Here is an 18,405-nt window from a genome sequence, read left to right as displayed (position 1 = left end):
CAGAGTCAGTGGCTCGGGCACTGTCAGCACCTCCAGAAGAGGGAAGCAGACAATTAGAACTGGCTCATTTGCTCCCCAGAGCACCCCAAGGCCAGCATTTCATACTTGATGTTACTCAACTTCGTCTCGTAAGGTAATCTCTCTAATTCCTCTTGATCCACTTTCCATCTTATAGCAGCCCTGCAGCCTGGAGGGGGCAGCAGCAATACTGCAGTATCTTTGCACCTCACTGAACTAATCCCATGCACTCAGGCGGAAATCCCCCTGACCTGCAGAGCAGGCAATTCACTGGCCCCAAAGCACTGCAGAAGAAACCAGAAATGAGTCACACCATTAATCACAGTGGGGGGTAAGATCAGACAGTGAAGCAACTCCCAGGCACGGGAGTGCAGACGCTCATGGTGACATTCAAACACAAAGTCCTTCCTGGGGAAAAAACTGGAGGGCTGAGAGATTGCAGGCAGGAAGCAGTTAGGGCCCAGCATCGACCCGTAGCTCTGCCCTTCTGCTGGATGCTGACCACCTCCTGCTGCTCCAGCAACCAACCCTTCCACTAGCAGCAGATGAACACCAGCAGCTCGTTCTAAGCTTTAGGGCTATTTAATTCACCACCTTCACTATGAGGACTGAAGTGGTCATTCAGACATCATGTCACTGAAGAGAGAGCAAAAGCACGAGGATTCATTTAAGAGCTCATGTATAGATGCATTGTATTTCTACAAATGAGTAACTTCAGTGGCATTGCAAGAATGAACATAACAAATAGCCGTATTTTTAACCCCGTACCTCACATGAAATTGCAACTGAACACCAAATATTACATGTAAATGTTTGCTTACCTTCCGATAAATCATATGACACATAGCCACTCTCAGCTTCATGCCAGCCCGCTGTACATGATAGAAGTATAAGTGGTGCATTATAGCTAGAATAAGCGTGCACACAGACAGAGCAGCTGCGTAGCAATATGCAACATTCAAAGCTAGCTCATCTGAGGCATCATAGTTTTCAAAATAACTAATAATTTTTCCCAAAATTATTGGCTGAACTATTTTGAGGGTTTCCTAAAAGAAAAAGAAGGGAAAAAAGCATCAACAATTTCATATCATACCTCATTTCCCAACTCAGTGTCCAAGCAAATAAAAGCCAAGTTATTGCCACAAAACATATCCCATATTATTTTTTATGCTCTAAAACATCAAGCCAATTTTTACAAACATGTACTCCTAAATAATTCAACCCCCAATAAAATTTAGCTAAATCTTTAAAAAGAACTAAGTCAATTACAAATAAGAACTCTAAGGTTAAAAGTTACATGAATATATATTACACTTGCATATTCAAGGATAACTTAGCGCGTCCTTTACAACCATTTACATACAGCAGGAAAAAAAAAACTTTTTCTGTGAGGCATCTCCCTCAGATACACAGAATAAAGCTAAGCCCCACAAATTTAAGTCAGATAGTTTGTACTGTCTCAAAAGTATTGCACCGGAATCAGTTCCCTATTCCAAGTCCATAACTCTGCAGCCACAACTCAGTTTTTCAGTCTCAAAGGGGCTGCAGCTCCATCTTATTTTTCTGAGAGAGCATATGAACACTATGGATTCTCTGAATAACCCAGCATGAAATCATCAACATATTATGCAACCTCAAAGGCCAAATTCCACATCACTGCTAGCTAAGAAGCATGTGGTATCACATTTTGTATCACTTACCTCAATCATTGTGAAAATTCCAAGAACTAAATAGGATTTCCAGTAACAAAGAATAATTGTTTTTGTTAAATGGGGAGTTTTTCCTCTCTTTTTTGCTTTTTGCACCTCTTTATCCCAATACCTGACAAACAAAAAGCAAATATGCTGGAGACAGAAGTAAAACAATAAGGCAATTACCTGGAATAAAACAGTTTCAGACTTGCTGCAAGATTGCCATGATCACCTTTATACTCCACATTCATTAAGAAATTAAAAAGATAACAGGTAGTAATGTTTTCTCATCAACATACAGTGCTTAGCATTAGAGCATTATTGTCCTATAGTCAGACCTCCTCTCGTGTCTGTCCCTAACATATCTCTGCCCTGTGCTTTCATGAGAATGAACAGATATGTCATCATCTGCCTTTCCAAAGCATCAGTGGCAGTTCAGTCATTTCACACTCCCTATGTCCCTCTGAAGGAAAAGATTTCACCAGCTGAGTGGCAATGACCTTTGTGTTACCATGTATCTACCCACAAGCAGGATACAATCTGTTCAGATTAAAATCAAAGATAGTAATAACAAGAATGATGTTGTTCAGTTAAATATGAACAAGAAATTAACTGGAACTTAAGGAGACATCTGAAAATACTCGTCAGACAAGACGTCCCCCCCTTGCTTCTGGAGGCTAAATATTTTCTGCTAGGCCCTCTGACTTTGCTAGTTTCAGAGCTGAAAGTTGTCCAACTCACAAAAGCCAGTTTTATTATTTTGTAACATGGCACGCAAGTTTGAAGCATACAGTATGGATGGGAAAACTTAACTTTTTAATTTTTACCTCCTTTTTTTTATTAAAAAGATGACAGTTACTGTCTAAATAAATGATCCAGAATCAGAACTGGAAACTACGCAGATTCTTTTTGCTGGCCAAAGAGAAGCTGCTGCTTCCTTCAGTGGCTATTTATGAATTATATTCTTTGCTTCTGAGCCAAGTCCACTGAAGAATAAAAAAGGACCTTTTTTTTCTTTGGCATATTGTATTTTCTACCATTTCCTGACTCATAGAAAGTGTGTGCTTTTACTGTAAGAATCATTGGAAAGAGTTCATCTTCCTCTACAGTGCACTCCCTGAACAGCTTCAAGTCATGTCCCTGGAGTTTGGCAAAGATCTCCAGCTGGAAAGATGTTAAAAGCTGCAGTCCTATGAGCTTATAACTGTCCCTCTTTCTTCAGCTTCCTCAGCCAGTGCAGGGTGATATAAGAACTGGCCAGAACCTTCAGTTTCCGGATTCCTTTTACTCCTTGAGGAGTCTCTTGTCCTAACTAAACTATTAGGAACGTTGATTTGCTCTACATCCTTGAGCATAAAGACAAGGCCACACTTTATTAATACAGAGATCACCCTTCACTGGGGAGATCTCTTCCTCTACTTAACAAAACTATTATTTGAAGACAAAAATCTCTCTCTACTGAAAGGTTCAAGACAATTTATGAGGGCAGCCCCAAAAGCAATGCCTCCTATTTTATTACATTGGTGGTAGGGCAGTAGAGGCTGAACATTTCCACTAATATACCATTCCATGTTGTTGCCATGTGACACATGGCAGCAGAGGGGCAGCCTGACACAATGGCATCTGACATGGAAGTGCATATGAAGCGAACAGGAGTCACTGAATTCCTCAATGTGGAAACAATGGCACTCATCAACATTCATCAACACTTATGGAAACATTCATCAAACATCTATGGAGACCAAGCAGTAGGCGGTGCGCCTCAGCAGTGGCAAAAGCAGCATGAAAGATGAGGTATGTTCCAGACGGCCACACACAGCTGTCACACCAGAAAATGAAGTAGTGTGACATCCACACAAACTGGCGGATGACAATCAGGGAACTGTATACAGAGATGGGTATCGCTTTCAATGCTTTTGAAATTCTAGTAGCAATGCTGGAATATTGCAAAGTTTGTGTCAGGTGTGCTTTGTGAATGTTCACACAGGAACAGAAAGAACAGTGTACACAAGTTTGTCAGGCCCTACTGAATTCATATAGGTCTGAAGGTGACAGTTTCCTGGATCATGTCATTATTGGTCATGAGAAACGGTGTCACCACTACAAGTCCCAGTCAAAATGGCAGTCCATTCAGTGGAGACATGAATTCCTCATCAAAGAAAAAGTTCAAGACACAGCCCTGAGCGGGTAACGTGATGTGCACCATGTTCTGGGACAGGAAAGAGGTGATCCTTCTCTGGATTTCCTGGAACCTAATAAAAACACCAACTCTGACCAAAAAATTGGGATTCTGACTAAGCTGAAGGTTCAAACTTCCAGAGTCAGATCAGAGAAGACAACAACCTCTATCCTGCAGCACAGCAACACCAGGTCCCATACCAGTCTGAAGACTGTGGAGCACACTGCCAATACTGGCTGGACTGACTGTCCTACAGCACCCACTGTATAGTCAGGATTTGTCAACTTCTGACTTCTATCTGTTCAGGTTGATAAAACATGGACTGCGTGGGCAACATTTTCCTAGCAGCTATGCTGTTACAGCAGCTCTCAAACAGTGAGTGCAGATTTTTTATGAGTGCGGCATGCAAGCTCTTGTTCATTGCTGGCAAAAATGTGTAGCTAATGGTGGTTACTGTTGAAAAACGCTGTCATGTAGCTGACAATTTGCTCTATAAAACAGTGTCATTTTGCTCTTTGTATCTGTTGTAGTTTCCATGGCAATAAACAGAAGGCATTAATTTCAGAGCAACCTTGGACAAGAGAACCTCTTGTGTTCAAGAAACATTTAGATGTTGCACTGAGGGATATGGTTTAGTGGGAAATACTAGTGATAGCTGCACAGTTGGACTGGATGATCTTGGAGGTCTTTGCCAATCCTGGTGATTCTATGATTGGGAGATACTTCATTATTAAAAGAAAAAAGAGAAATTCTCTTTATATACACATGTGAAGTGTACACAGCTCTTACTGAATTCATCTTGTTCTCCAAAAACACAACAAACATATTTTTCCTCAGTTTTATAAAGAGAAGTTTTAACAGTTTTCATAGCTATTTTACCGTAAGACCAAAAGACCTGCATTAACTTATTAAGGATTACAGCAGTAACAGCTGATGAAAAGCCTTCTTTACCAAAGCATTCTGCAAAGTGTCAGACATTTTTTAAATGACATAATAGGAATACTCTAATATACCTTCGTTATGTATAATGAGAAGAAATGAAGATGTCTCCATGGTAAAATTTCTAAATGCTACTCTCAGTTATCCAGAATTGTTAACAATAGACCTTGTTAAACTTTACGACAACCTCTTCAAATTTTAGAACATGAATAAAACCTCACCTTCATCAGCAGAAAAACAATGAAAGAGAACAATGATTTTACATGACCTACCACTGTAAGTCCTCCCCAAGCTTCTTCGAGGAATCTTCTGGCAGCACTTTATACATATCATCTTCTTCAAGTTTCCGTTTGTGGCCAATAATAAATAACGGATTCAGCCACCTATTCAAATACCAATGATTAGTAAACTGATCAGCAGACCAAAAAAGTAATTAATTTCTTTATCTGTTACTTCTTTCTTTTACCCCATTCTTCCCTCCTCTCCTCAAGCACCACTCAACATTCACGTTACAGAATTTACCTTCACAAACCTTAAAGTAGTAAATCATCTTCATTTTACAACATACTAAAGCTGTTCATGCCTCTCAGAACCTTACCTCCAGGCATCCAGACAGCCAACACAGTTTTCAGACTTAAGGCAATTTTTTCAGTGTTTACTTATATTTAAGGAAAATTAGCATTCCTTTAAATATTTATGGAAAAATGGAACTTAAACCAATTATTATAATATTGACAGAATTGTGTGTAAAACTACACTATATATTAAAAAAACATTTTTGTAATTTGCATGGGTGTTCATTTATATGGGAGAAAAAGTAAGTAATGTTCAAATTCCACATTTACTAACATTAAATGTCAGTAATTTAAAGACAACTACACAAATGTAAAAATGGATAAATAATGGTTTATTACTAGGACACAGTTGGAAGTATAAACACAAAGCACAATGTCACATTAGAGAGGATACTAAGAAATTAGTAGATTCAAAAAAGAAAAGTATTTTGTAACAGCTCAATTTCTTCAAGTACCCAGACTTTTAAAAGCTCAGTATTTTATGACAGAGCTTTTAAAAAAGATAGTTACAGTGCTACTGTTTGTTTGTAAGAAAAGGTAACTGACTGATCCTTATGGGTCCCTTCCACCTTGAGATATTCTCTGATTCTATGATTCTTTGTTCATCAAATAATACTGTATTAAGGATTTTACATGCACAGAAACTCCTTCAGTCTTGAAAAACAGGTGAAGGAGATCTAAATAGTTTCAGCTGCACCTCACAGTGCAGGCAGATGCATGAGAAAGCACAACAGCAACATCATCATTCGTGAGGGAGAACAAAAGAGAATGATACCTGTGAAACCCACATGCCATAGAAGCAACAGGGAGGTGGGGGAAATGCATTTTGCCACTTTGTACCTTTGAATCCCTAATATTTGGTTTGGTGGAGAAGTGTGAATTTTAGCTCTCAGGCTTATTCCCTAGAAGAATTTTCTAGGTTTGCCATCATAAACAGAACAAAGAAGTCAGAGATGGACCCATATTGGAAAAAAAAACTTCTTTCACTCATGACAACACACTTGTCTTTTGTCAACTGCCCATGAAAGTTCATAACTGCTGTTCAGTTTCTGCTCCCTAATTATTCCCTGACTTCAACACAGCTTTTACTAGAACACCTGGTGCAGTAGGTGAAGAGTATTCTTTTCTTGAAGGCATGCACATGAGAATTCAAGACTGTGATGGTTTACAATGAGGACATTTATTTATTCACAACCACAACAGCGGTTATGGATACTCATCAACCAGCTTTGCATTTCTTGCTCAGGCATGCTCCAGTTTAACTTTGTATACACTGGCATATTAGAATTTTGCTGGTTAGTTTCAGAGAGGGTGGCAAGACAAGCTGAATGCTGGAAGAGGGTGCTCAGAGTTACTTCCAAGGCAGAATTGTCCCAACAACCTTTTCATGGGCTCCATGGCAGGACTGTATGCAACTAATGGGATCTATAGTATTTCTCTTTCGCTACTTAGCATGTTAGTGCACAGTATTTGTGTGACTCATTCAAAGATTAAGTCTCTATCCTTAAAGCAGCATCTTTGATGCTTAACAGCCTGTTCTGAACTCTTGGAGGGAGTACTGAAGATCTGTATCGTATATGAGATGTTAAGTCCTCTATGCATGTTAAATGTACAACTAGAACAAGCCATCAAAAGAGTCTGTTGCTTAGACAGTATGGCCAACACAGTATGGGGACCCAAATCACTGCCACAGCTTCTCTAAAGGTCCTGACCAAGCTTTTCTGGGCTGCATCAAAAGAAGCGTGGCCAGCAGGGTGAGGGAGGTGATCCTACCCATCTACTCTGTGCTGGTGAGACCTCACCTGGAGTACTGCGTCCAGACATGGAGTCCTCAGTACAGAGGAGAGACGTGGACCTATTAGAGTGCATCTAGAGCAAGGGCACAAAAATGATCCAAGGGATGGAACACCTCTCCTACGAGGACATGCTGAGAGAGCTGGGGTTCCTCAGCCTGGAGAAGAGAAGGCTCCAGGGAGACCTGATAGCAGCCTTTCAGTATCTAAAGGGGGGGCTGTAAGAAAGAAGGGGACAGACTCTTTACCAGGTTCTGCTGTGATAGGACAAGGAGAAATGGTTTCAAACTAAAAGAGGGGAGATTTAGATTGGGTATAAGGCAGACTTTTTTTTTGGTTGTTTTTTTTTTTTTTACAATAAGGGTGGTGAGTCACTGGAACAGGTCACCCGAGAGGTGGTGGATGCCCCGTTCCTGGAGACATTCAAGGTCAGGCTGGATGGGGCTCTGAGCAACCTGATCAAGCTGTAGGTGTTTCAATGCTGTGGGGTTGGGCTATATGACCTTTAAAGGTTCTTTCCAACTCAAACAGTTCTATGGTTCTCAAAAACCCTTTGCTCCCCCTATGAGATGAGCTTCTGCCCAGTTTGACACAAACATCTCCATCAAATCACATCGAATCTGGGGTTTGACACTGAGCTCTTGCTACTGACTACAGGTATAAAGCAAACATGGGGCAAATAACCTCAAGGTCTGCCCATCAATTTCTGCCTACTGGATGGGAGAGGTTCTCTTTGCTCCAGCACAGCCATGGGAAGCATCTGCAGCCTTCAGTCAGCTCCTGTGGCCACTATCAGGTGTTCCTCCTCTTGCAGCATCAGGACTAGCCTGCAGTGTACCCACAAACAGGCCAAAGGTCTCCTTTCTAACAGAGCAGGATAGACTACAAGTAATCTTCCCCACCTTCTTTACTGAAGTATCACGGTGAGGTTGTGCTTTCAGGAAAATACAGAATAATCCTTCTCATAGCAGTGGAAACAGTTAAGAAATTCCACTAGCTATTGATACCGAAGCAGTGAAAACCAAAATTGTTCTGACATTTAAATTTAACAAGGAGCATAAATATTTACTGACATATAACAGAATCCACACCATTGGGGAAGGGGGGAGAACACACATTAAAAAATAAAACAGTGCTCCTAATTTTACTCTGTAGAACAACATTTCCATGTTCGTGCTTATGCAATCATGGTGAAAAAATACAGCCAGGCCATGGAAGAATGATGCTTCTGTTAAGGCTAACTGCTCTATCCTAAACACCAGTTTGACTCAGCACTGCAGCCAACAGCAGCAGAAAGTGTTCCCACCGCCAAGGTGTACCCCACTTGAAAAGAGACAGGATGAACTTGATATTATTGTACATCTCAAGTCTACAGGAGAGTCAGAGGATCATAGCTTATCTTTCGGCCCTAAACTCTCAAAAAAAACTTACTGATGATACCTTCACCATATCATATATATCATATGACCATATGAAGTCATATGGTTTGCAGCAAATCCCTTCTCACCTCCCACTCCACACGGCCCACATTAATCAAGTACTGTACGCAATATGAGATTTAATTTTCAAGTTAAGTAGGAGGTGGAAATAACAGCAGAAGGTAAAAAAAAATTGCAAAAATGTCAGCTTTTTTTCAGACTCTTAGTTCCATTCAGGAACACCATCAATTCATGGCTTCTTATATTTTTCCATTAGTTAAAACCGCAATCTTAAAAACAACAATGTATTGTACTATAACATCTATTTTAACATTTAAAAAGCCTAGGAAAAGCAATTCAGAGTAGGGAGAAAAAGGTGGTAGTTCATTTTGCAACCCATTTATTATATTGAACAACATGGCAAAGACTCAGAAGTAGTCCACAAATCTTTGTGGTGCTAGGAAAAAAAAAAAAGATGCATCAATTTTTTTTTTTTAAATTATATCACACATTGCTGAGCTTTCCAGCACCAGAGTGACTTCCTTTCTCTGCCTCTACAAGGGATCCTATCCAGTGGGGCACTGAGCACACAGGCAACATTTACATATGTTAAACACAACTCTGGATCTTGAAGAGACACAGCAGGGTAAGTTATAGTCTTACGTTTTTGCGGTCTTGCTTTGATTCTTACATCAATCTCAGTTAAACTTATCAAAGACTTCATAATTTATAAAAAGGTTATAATATTACTCTCACAAGTCTGTCTCCCTTCATAGAGATTGGAAAAATGCTCAAAATCTTGCAAGAACCTAGACCAACAATCCCTCTTCAGACAATCAAGTACAGCACAGCTATGAACACTGCCCTCTTTTAATGTGCAAATAAAGTTATTAGCGGAATATCTACCAAAGTAATTTCTATGTTGCTCAAAAAACTACTAAAGTTATCTATACATTCATGATGTATTTATCATGAACTTGAATACATCTGCTTACTCTCACACAAAGTAATGAACTACTGCTACAGAGGTCTTAACACTTTGAAAGCTTTTAATAATATGTTGTGTTACTCTAGACTATATTTCAAGAGTTAAACATTTTTCTTTTCCAAATTTCAAATTTCTTCAATCCCTGAAGAGCATTTAGCTCAAGAATGAGGTCTTCTATTTGTCCACCACAAATTCTCAGTACAGCAAGGTCAGTATAAGTTTCTCACTAATGTGGCTTGAACTTCATGTTGGAAGGTCCACTTCCAGATGGAAGACTTAATAGATACTCATGTTCAGTCATTAAAGGAAGAATTTTCATCAAGATGGCACATTCAAGGGCAGATAACACCATGTGGAATTCTCTCTACCAAGTGCAGAATTGAGACCATCCTGTTTCACATAGCCAGTTATGCAAGTCACACATTCACAACAAGCAAATGAACCAGGCCCTTTCCTTGCCTGAAGGCTCAGTTAAATTAAAGAACGCTGCAAGAGGACTGTTAAAGAAGGTAGGAAATATAAGGCAATGGCCTACATAAAGAACATCTGTGCAACCTTAATAGTCCAATGTAGCCATTAAAGGAAGACTGCCCACTTTAGCAGCGTATCTGGTTTGTTCAAACAGGTATCGGCTAGCACTGATTTCTTCAAAGCAGGGGAAGAGGCCTGCAGAAAAGTACAATCTATCATGGATACAGAAAGTGCACAGGCTGAATTATTCTTAATAAAAAAAGGTACAAAAACTCACCACAAACATTAAGACAACTTAGAAAAATTAAGGGAATATACTGACAGCAGTATGTACTACTCATTTCATCCCAAAGATGGACATAAAATGGCCTTATTATTAATCTACCGCCAGAAGGAAGAAAGATGAGGTGTTGTGAGAAGGACAAACTTGCACCTCAGCTCCACATCACTGTATTTCAACTTAAAAAAAATAGGTGTGCTCAGTCATCATCTCACTTTCCCCAGATATCTTCTTGTTTACTAAATATTTTGAATAATATTTTTTTCTTACATTACAACCAAGAAGCACCTCCTTTTAGCCACTCCTTCAAAACACAGTGTTCACATGCTGCTTTTCAAAGAGCACAGTCGCATTTTTTGCTAGCACAAACTACACATAAATATGGGAACGTCTGGAAGAATCCTGAATACCCTCTGTACTGCAGGGAATGCCTCTGCTCTATCAAGACAATTAGCTGATCAAAGACATCAGTCTGGAGAGAAGCCCAGAATTAGCCCTTGTTACTGCCAGAATATTGATGTCATCAGGAACACAGATTTAAAAAAGAAAAAACAAAAAAATCACTTGTTAACCTGGTGCAATCCCAAGAGATACCCAATTGCAAAGAAGTAACTCACTGCTCTGAGCCCAAAAAGCTTTCCTCCTCTACAGCAGTACCTTGGGCACTGATAAAAATACAAAATGATTCATTTCTGAACTGACAAAGACCATAACATAAACACTCACTTCCTGCATTTTCCTCCTCCTGGGCCCTGACATTACACGCCCTGTAACATTACAACACGGCCAACTAGCCACAGTTTACTTGGCTGTTCAGTGCAATTTTTACCTGCCTTAATTAGAGTAATTACACTATCATTTTGGAGAGATTCCACAGGGTCTGCAGAAAAAAAGTTAAGAAAGAGTTTTCTTACCAGCGTAAGAGAAGCAAGACTTCAAGGGGAGGTCTGAAGCTTCCTCACCAAGACAGCATGTGAGATAATTAGGCTCTGCTATCCCACAGGCAGGGCTCTTATGTAATCAGAATCGTCACGCTACTCTGATACACAAAGTAAAATTTCCTAAACGAGAAAGCTCTTAAATTAGGTTTGCTAGTGTCCTGAAAGATCTCCCCTTCAGTCAAGGAGGAAACACAGTACGTAGGCTAGATGAATAGCAGTGCCCAGCTTATCCACTTCATCAATCCAGGAAGAGCACCTGCTGTACTCTAGATCTGTATGGTGTTGCTTGCAAATGCCCTGGGGTTGGTCCACCCCCTCTCCTCACTGGGGTTGTCAATGGGTACTGTGACTGATAACCATGCTGGGTCTCACCAGCTGCACCCTCATGGGCGAGGGCACTGCTATCTGTCACCCCCAGCTTCTAGATCCCTCATGCTCTTCCCCAGCAGCTATGCAATTGTCCATCACTAAAATCTTAAGACACCTTCTGATGGACAAGTGCAAAGTTTGATTATCACCAGTTTTCCAAAAGTCACTTCATCACTAAGTCAGAAGATCAGACTAAATGGTCTACTTTTCTGATTAAACAATTCTGCCTGTAATTACAAACAAAAAAGCAAAACGAAAATAAGTTTAACTATGGCGTAATTTTACAGTGCCCAGCAAAAGCCACATCCTGTATGTTCTCATCAGCTAAAACTTCAGGGAAGTGGTTTACAAGCTACATTTTCCCCATTCCTCCTAAGCCTATTTGTACATTACATTACAAGCATCACTGTTTATACTCAATGTCCAGTTATTTTTCCAGAGTTGCACAGGAGAGTCTTTGTTTACTCAAATTCTTCCACAAGGATCTAGGATTTCACCTTCCTGAGCAGCTTGGAAGCACTACTCCAACCACTAAGCTCCAAAGGAACATGTATTTCTTGCTCTTTCGTCACCCACTTTGGAGCTGATTTTCCATAAAACAATTTGGGTTTCCTCATGGGACCTTTTGATAACACATCCATGCTACTTATCCTCCACAGCTTACCCCAGGTATCTACGTGCTCTTTTTTTGTACTGTTCCTTACCCAGCTTCAAAGAATCACAGGATGGCTTAGGTTGGAAGGGACCTTCAAGATCATTCAGCTCAACCACATACCGTGGGCAGGGCTGCCACCCACCAGCTCAGGCTGCCCAGGGCCTCATCCAACCTGGCCTTGAACACCTCCAGGGATGGGGTATCCACAGCTTCTCTGGGCAGCCTGTGCCAGCGCCTCACCACCCTCTGAGCAAAGAATTTCATCCTAACATGCAATCTAAATCTCTCCTCTATTAGTTTAAAGCCATTCCCTTTGTTCTATCACTATCTACCCATGTAAAACGTTGGTCCCTCTCCTGCTTATAAGCTCCCTTAAAGTACTGGGAGGTTGCAATAAAGCCTCCCTGGAGCCTTCTCTTTTTCAAGCTAAACAAGCACAGCTCTCTCAGCCTTTCTTCATAAGAGAGGTGCTTCAGCCCTCTGATCATCTTCATGACCCTCCTCTGGACCTTCTCCAACAGCTCCTCATCATTCCTGTGCTGGGGGCCCCAGGCCTGGACACAGTACTCCAGGTGGAGCCTCACAAGGGCAGAGCAGAGGGGGACAATCACCTCCCTCACTCTGCTGGCCACCTCTCTTTTGATGCAGCCAAGGATACCACTGACCTTCCGAGCTGCAAGTGCACACTGCTGGCTCATATCCAGCTTTTCACCTGTCAGGATCCCCCAAGTCATTCTCCGCAGGGCTGTTCCCAAGGAGTTCTTGTCCCACTGCAGACTTATCTGAGATTGCCCCAGCACGGCTTCATGACGCAACTCCAAGCTCTACACCAGCAGTGCGTATCCAGCAGTGCTACATCCTTGCTTTTAGTCCAGAGGAGCACTGCTGGGATGGGATGTACAGACAACGTACAAACGCCACCTCCACTCACTGTAGTCACTGTGCGATTTCTTTTCCCAAGCTATCACTATTTCACATGCTCACTCATCTTCCTCAGTTAGCTCGCCTCTCTCACTTCCCCTTAACAAGGCAGTCATCTACAATGATTAAACACAGTAAGTTCTGGTATTTCTTTAGGTGCCTTTCAACCAATGTTTTCAACAGATTACTGTAACACACTTCCAAATATTTCAGATGGCAAGAAGTACAAACAGACTAAAGGAAGTGAAAATAGAAAAAGGGAAAAAAGAATACTGTCATGATGCAGTGGATATCTTTTGTAGAGCCAGAGAACATGGAATGGAGGGTGGCACTACCTTTATCTATGACATTCCAATTCCTGTTTTCCAAATCTGACACCCACATGCCAAGAACATCCAAAATGCCAAAGATTTGATGCAAAGGTCTCAAGACTATGTCTTACAACATGAAATTTTAGTACAAGCTATCTACTGAAGTAAGGCCTAAGTAATTACACAGAGTGAAAGGAAGGAAGTTCTTCAATTGAGCAGAAAAGAACTGGTCTTCCAAACAGATTCCTAATCTCAGATGAGCTAACTGCTCAAACAATTGGAGCAGGCAGTTTCTTCACTACTGCAAAATGCATCTAAAAATTGTTATAGCTCACCTACATTTTTAACAGAAAAAAGCAGTTGTAAGCAACTGCGACAACAACAAAACACACCATGGATCAAACCCCCAAACCAAAGTTATTCAGAAGGTCTACAGTTGGGCATAATGGTGTCCCATTTCAATTTCCAAAGAAACCTTCTGTTAGCAATTTCTCTATTAGCAACTCCTTCCACACCCAATGGCAAGAGGAAGAAATAAATGACCTGTGAGCTCACACTGCTGTTACAAGCAGTTGAATGACAGAGATACAGAAAGAAAATAAACAAATAAACACATGATTACTCTTTCTGACTCTCCACTCACAAAAATCTTATTTTTGTATCTGTCTCCTCCACTCCTAAGGCCTGTTCTGGAACCACATGGAAAAAAAACATCCTTCTGAGGAAAAAAAATCCAAAATGACAACAAGCAAAAATACTCAACAGTACAACATACTCCTAATTCTGAAATTCTGCATGGATTACAAGAGGGACACTTCATCTCAGAATTAACTGAGTATGGCTAGGACATTTCAAAGGCAAGTAGCTTCAGTGTTTTGTTAAATGGTTCCTTTAATTGCATTACCTAAACACAGATACTTACTGCAGACAGCAAATGCCAACATTCCAATAGTATCTACACCCTTATTATAGTTGACATGATTTATACACAAGCTATCATTTTCAAGCAGTATTTTCTTTCCTTGTAGTACACCTATCTTGCAATAAAGTGAGCAAAACTTAGGGTCAGGAGACTGATTGAAATGTGACTATAGGACATTTAATACCTTACAAATGAACAAACAAGGCATTATTTTTATAAAAAGATGTATGTATGGCCCTCGGTCTTCTTTTAACTGGAAGAGAAAAAGAGAAGCAAATCTGATTTCATTCTTTGGCTACTGAAAATGCATTTTCTGTTTCTCTATACTGAAAACGCTTACATATTTGCTTAGAGTTTCCTATAGTATCACAACAGTCCTGCTAAAACATGCCACCTTGTACTAACAAATCAATAAATGAACTAAAAATTAGCTATCCGAGATAGCTATCTCAGATTCTTATAAAGTGGAAACTGTCGAGAATCTTACTTTGGGATGTTCCAAGTGGGAATTCACCAAGCATTAGACAAGGTATCAGGCAAATCTGAAAGCCTATGCTGTTTGATATTTTCATTTGTTACCTGAAGTAAACCTAAAATTCTCAAGGCAAATCTCTTCAACTACCACCATAAGGAACAAGTATCAGTTGTAACGGTGGCATTGCTGGACCTTTCTAGAAAGGTGATGAATTCCTTATCTAACTTCTTCCTATGCCAGGCGGGATGTGCTAAGTCATAGGACTAAAGTACAGGCAGCACCCAGGTGGCTGACTCAAGGCCCAGCTGAAGCAGTCAGTGGCCCTTCTGACTCTAAGCTCTGGGGCAACTGAGGAAGAAGAATTTAAGAAAAGTGCGTATTTTCACTGGTACAAGAGAGCTTGATGGCACGACTGCATTTGCCCAGATGTAAACAGCTACATACTGTACAGCCACCGCTGGAAAACCTGGTGCCTTCATGTCTGTGCTTGATGCATTCTGTTCATGCTTAAATCCAACGGCAAAGATGTTTTGTATCGTTCTCCCACTATACTCCATTCAGACCAGTCAAGAGGTCTCAGTCAGTTTGTCATTTTCCCTAAAGCAAATTCTTAGTAAGCCAACAGCAATGCTGTAAACACCAAAAGGTAATTATGAAAGCTATTTATTGCTTAGAATCATAACTATTTAGATACCTGGGAGCAAGTTTTCAGTTCTGTCACTGCAAGGCTGTGACAGAATTATTCTTATTAATATATTTAAGTATTATTATTGAAAATAAATTATAAGTATGTGAAATTTAATAGGTCGGTCTTTCATTTCTCTGAACAAAAACACTGGATTCCCTTTTCAGTGTTCCAGCTTGCTCTCGTTCTCATGCTATTAACGGCCCAAAATTTATACCATTGTAAAAGTTTAGTCATAACATGTTTTATAACTTACCACAGGAGTGGATTCACTGCCTGTACCAAAGAGCGCTTAAAAAGCCAAATGCTGTACAGTTAAGACATCTTGGATTATTCAAGAGAGCAAATGCTATATGTTAACAACAGTATACCAACAGCTACCTAACGAGCATGCCAGCTCCAAGACAGAACAACAGTTATAAATATCCTCACTGTACAGTTATTAATCTAGTAATACTAAACCCCTCCAGCAGAAAAAAAAAAAAAAAAGTAAAAAGCCCTAGTCTCACCTTCACAAATCATGAAGTCTAAAGCATTTTAAACTCAAAATGCTTTCCACAACAGAATAGGTGTTTGAACATGAAAAACACTGAATGAAACTGTCCTTTCAGGTCCCTCCAAGAAAGAAAGAAAATCCTCCTATCAATCCTTCAAAGCTCTCATTCCCACCAGCAAGCTGAGCCAGCAACAAATTTCACAAATGAAGCACATCAGAAATATATCTGAGTACTGCTAACTGTGTAACTATCAGACAAGAAGTTTGGTAAGCATGGAAACTTGCAACTCTGAAGGTCAGTAGATAAAGCAGTAACTGCAACATCCAAAACAACAATTTGGACTTTGATAACTTTGTAGTAACATAGATAATTCAGTGAGAGCTATGGAAAACGGGAGTATTTAGCAACCACTTTCATCCTCATGATTTTGTCATAAATAGTTTATTCTCATAACATCCAGACTAGCATTACAGAAGGGATGCACTATAAAATAACAACATTCACACACAATCTAGATGCTCCTCTTTCCCATGAATGTACTGCTGGAGAGTTTAATGTTCATCAAGCTCATACTTGTCAAAGTCACAACACCAAAAGCAAGAAGACAAGCTTTGAACAATGGGAGAAGAATGTCTTCAGCCTACACACTCATTACCCTAGTTTTATAATTCAGTGAAAACATGACTTCTTTTCTTTCCCTGTGAGTTTGATCTTGTTTCCGCAAGGCAAAATAATTTTAGCTTTTCTTCTGCACTACTGGCAACAGAAGAGGAGGGTGGTTCCTTGCAATGGCAAAACTGCACTTTTGGAGCAAAAAGAAAAAAAAAAAAGAAGGATCTTGGCCCAGCTTCCTGCTGTGCCCTACCTTCCATCCTCACTGACAACATCTGGGACCTAGAGAGCAGAGCAAGCACGCTCCTACAACCACATGACAGCAGCTCCCAGGACAGCCTCCTCCAGCACCGCTTTTCCAGTTCTCCAGCTGAAAGCATCTCAGAGCATCCTGTGTGAAGCAGCAGCTGTTAAAACGAAGCAGTGCCTCAGCAGTGCTCACACGGCTGGCTGTTAGATGCTGTACACTTTGTAGGACAGAATAATGATTCTTAAGGTGATCCATGAAGTTATTTTACAGCTAACGGGTGTTTGAGTATTTCTTGATTTCATACAAAACCATACAAACTTGTAGGAAAGTGGAACCCCCTCCCTACTACTCAATTTAAACCACTGCAGACATCATTTCAGCTGCAATTTCCACTAAGAAAATAGCAACGCTTTCTGACTTGAAAATAACAAGGATGTATACTGTTTTTTTTTTGATGATCGCATGTAGCACATGCCAGAGAAGAGGCTTTAAAAGGGTAAACCCACTGCTGTCAAGTAGTCTGAAGGCCTGAAAAGCAGCATATGGTGCAACTTCTCCCATTTATTCAGCTTTTTTTTTTTTTTTCCCAAACCTCTCTCTGTGTCCAGGCTTCCTAGCAATGATGTCTCCAACATGGGCATCCCTGGTGTTAAGAGAGCAGCTATAAGTCAGCACACTGAATCTGAGGATCTTACGCAAGTACACCACCATATTCCTACTTTCCCCCCCTCCACAAGGCCTTTGAAGACACATCCTTCACTGAAAATTTGCTTAGCTAAAATTAGTCAGGTCTTCTAAAATCCCCCTACCTTCTGAAAGGGATTCCTGCACCTGCTCAGCGTGGCTTTCAAGATCCAAAAGCATTACTTGCATTGCAGAGGTTTTTTTTTTTAAAAAAAAAAAAAAAAAGCAGCATGCCATGCTCTCTCCCTGCTCTCCTACACGTGGTGTGCACTCAGAGCCGCCTGCTCTCTTCCAGAGGGATTGCCCTGACGGACGAGATGCTGCTCTCTCATTTCACCTTACATGTCCTTTCCTAGCGCCTCTCAAAGCAATAAAACCGTCGGGAAGTAACCCCTCACTGTTCTATTACACGTGCTATGCCGAGGTCCCCACTAGGAAGCACCGCCTTTGCCCCAGGGGCCAGCCGGCCCCTACAAGTCCCTGGAGACCCGGCGGCACCCCATCTTCACTCTGCCACACCTGAGACCTTCAGCCAGCCACCCCCTTCACCGGCGAGCTCCGCACACCGCGCGGTTTCAGACACAGCCTCTCCGAGGGGTGGAAGGAAAGCCCCACGCCATGAAAGAGCGCGGCGGGAGACGCCGGCCCGTGGTCCTTTACACGAGGGGAGCGGCGGCGCGGAGCCGGGGGGCGAGGAGCAGCCGGAGCGCGCTGCCCGCCCGCCCCGCGGC

At 41.0% G+C, this 18,405-nt stretch overlaps 1 protein-coding gene across 3 annotated transcripts in view; it reads right to left on the bottom strand.

Moving 5' to 3' along the window:
* ABCC4 (ATP binding cassette subfamily C member 4) overlaps positions 1–18,405 on the bottom strand; it is a 223,477-nt gene that overhangs the window by 131,366 nt on the left and 73,706 nt on the right. For all 3 annotated transcript variants that reach the window (XM_021416661.1, XM_021416672.1, XM_021416653.1), the window contains 3 exons: positions 5,100–5,210; positions 1,719–1,839; positions 840–1,064 (listed from right to left, as the gene is read on the bottom strand). In XM_021416661.1, the coding sequence (XP_021272336.1) occupies positions 840–1,064; positions 1,719–1,839; positions 5,100–5,210 (457 nt within the window). The remainder of the gene's footprint in view (positions 1–839; positions 1,065–1,718; positions 1,840–5,099; positions 5,211–18,405) is intronic.

Source organism: Numida meleagris, chromosome 1 (assembly GCF_002078875.1).
Source record: "Numida meleagris isolate 19003 breed g44 Domestic line chromosome 1, NumMel1.0, whole genome shotgun sequence".
Lineage (NCBI taxonomy): Eukaryota > Metazoa > Chordata > Aves > Galliformes > Numididae > Numida > Numida meleagris.
This window is presented reverse-complemented; position numbering and strand designations above follow the sequence as displayed.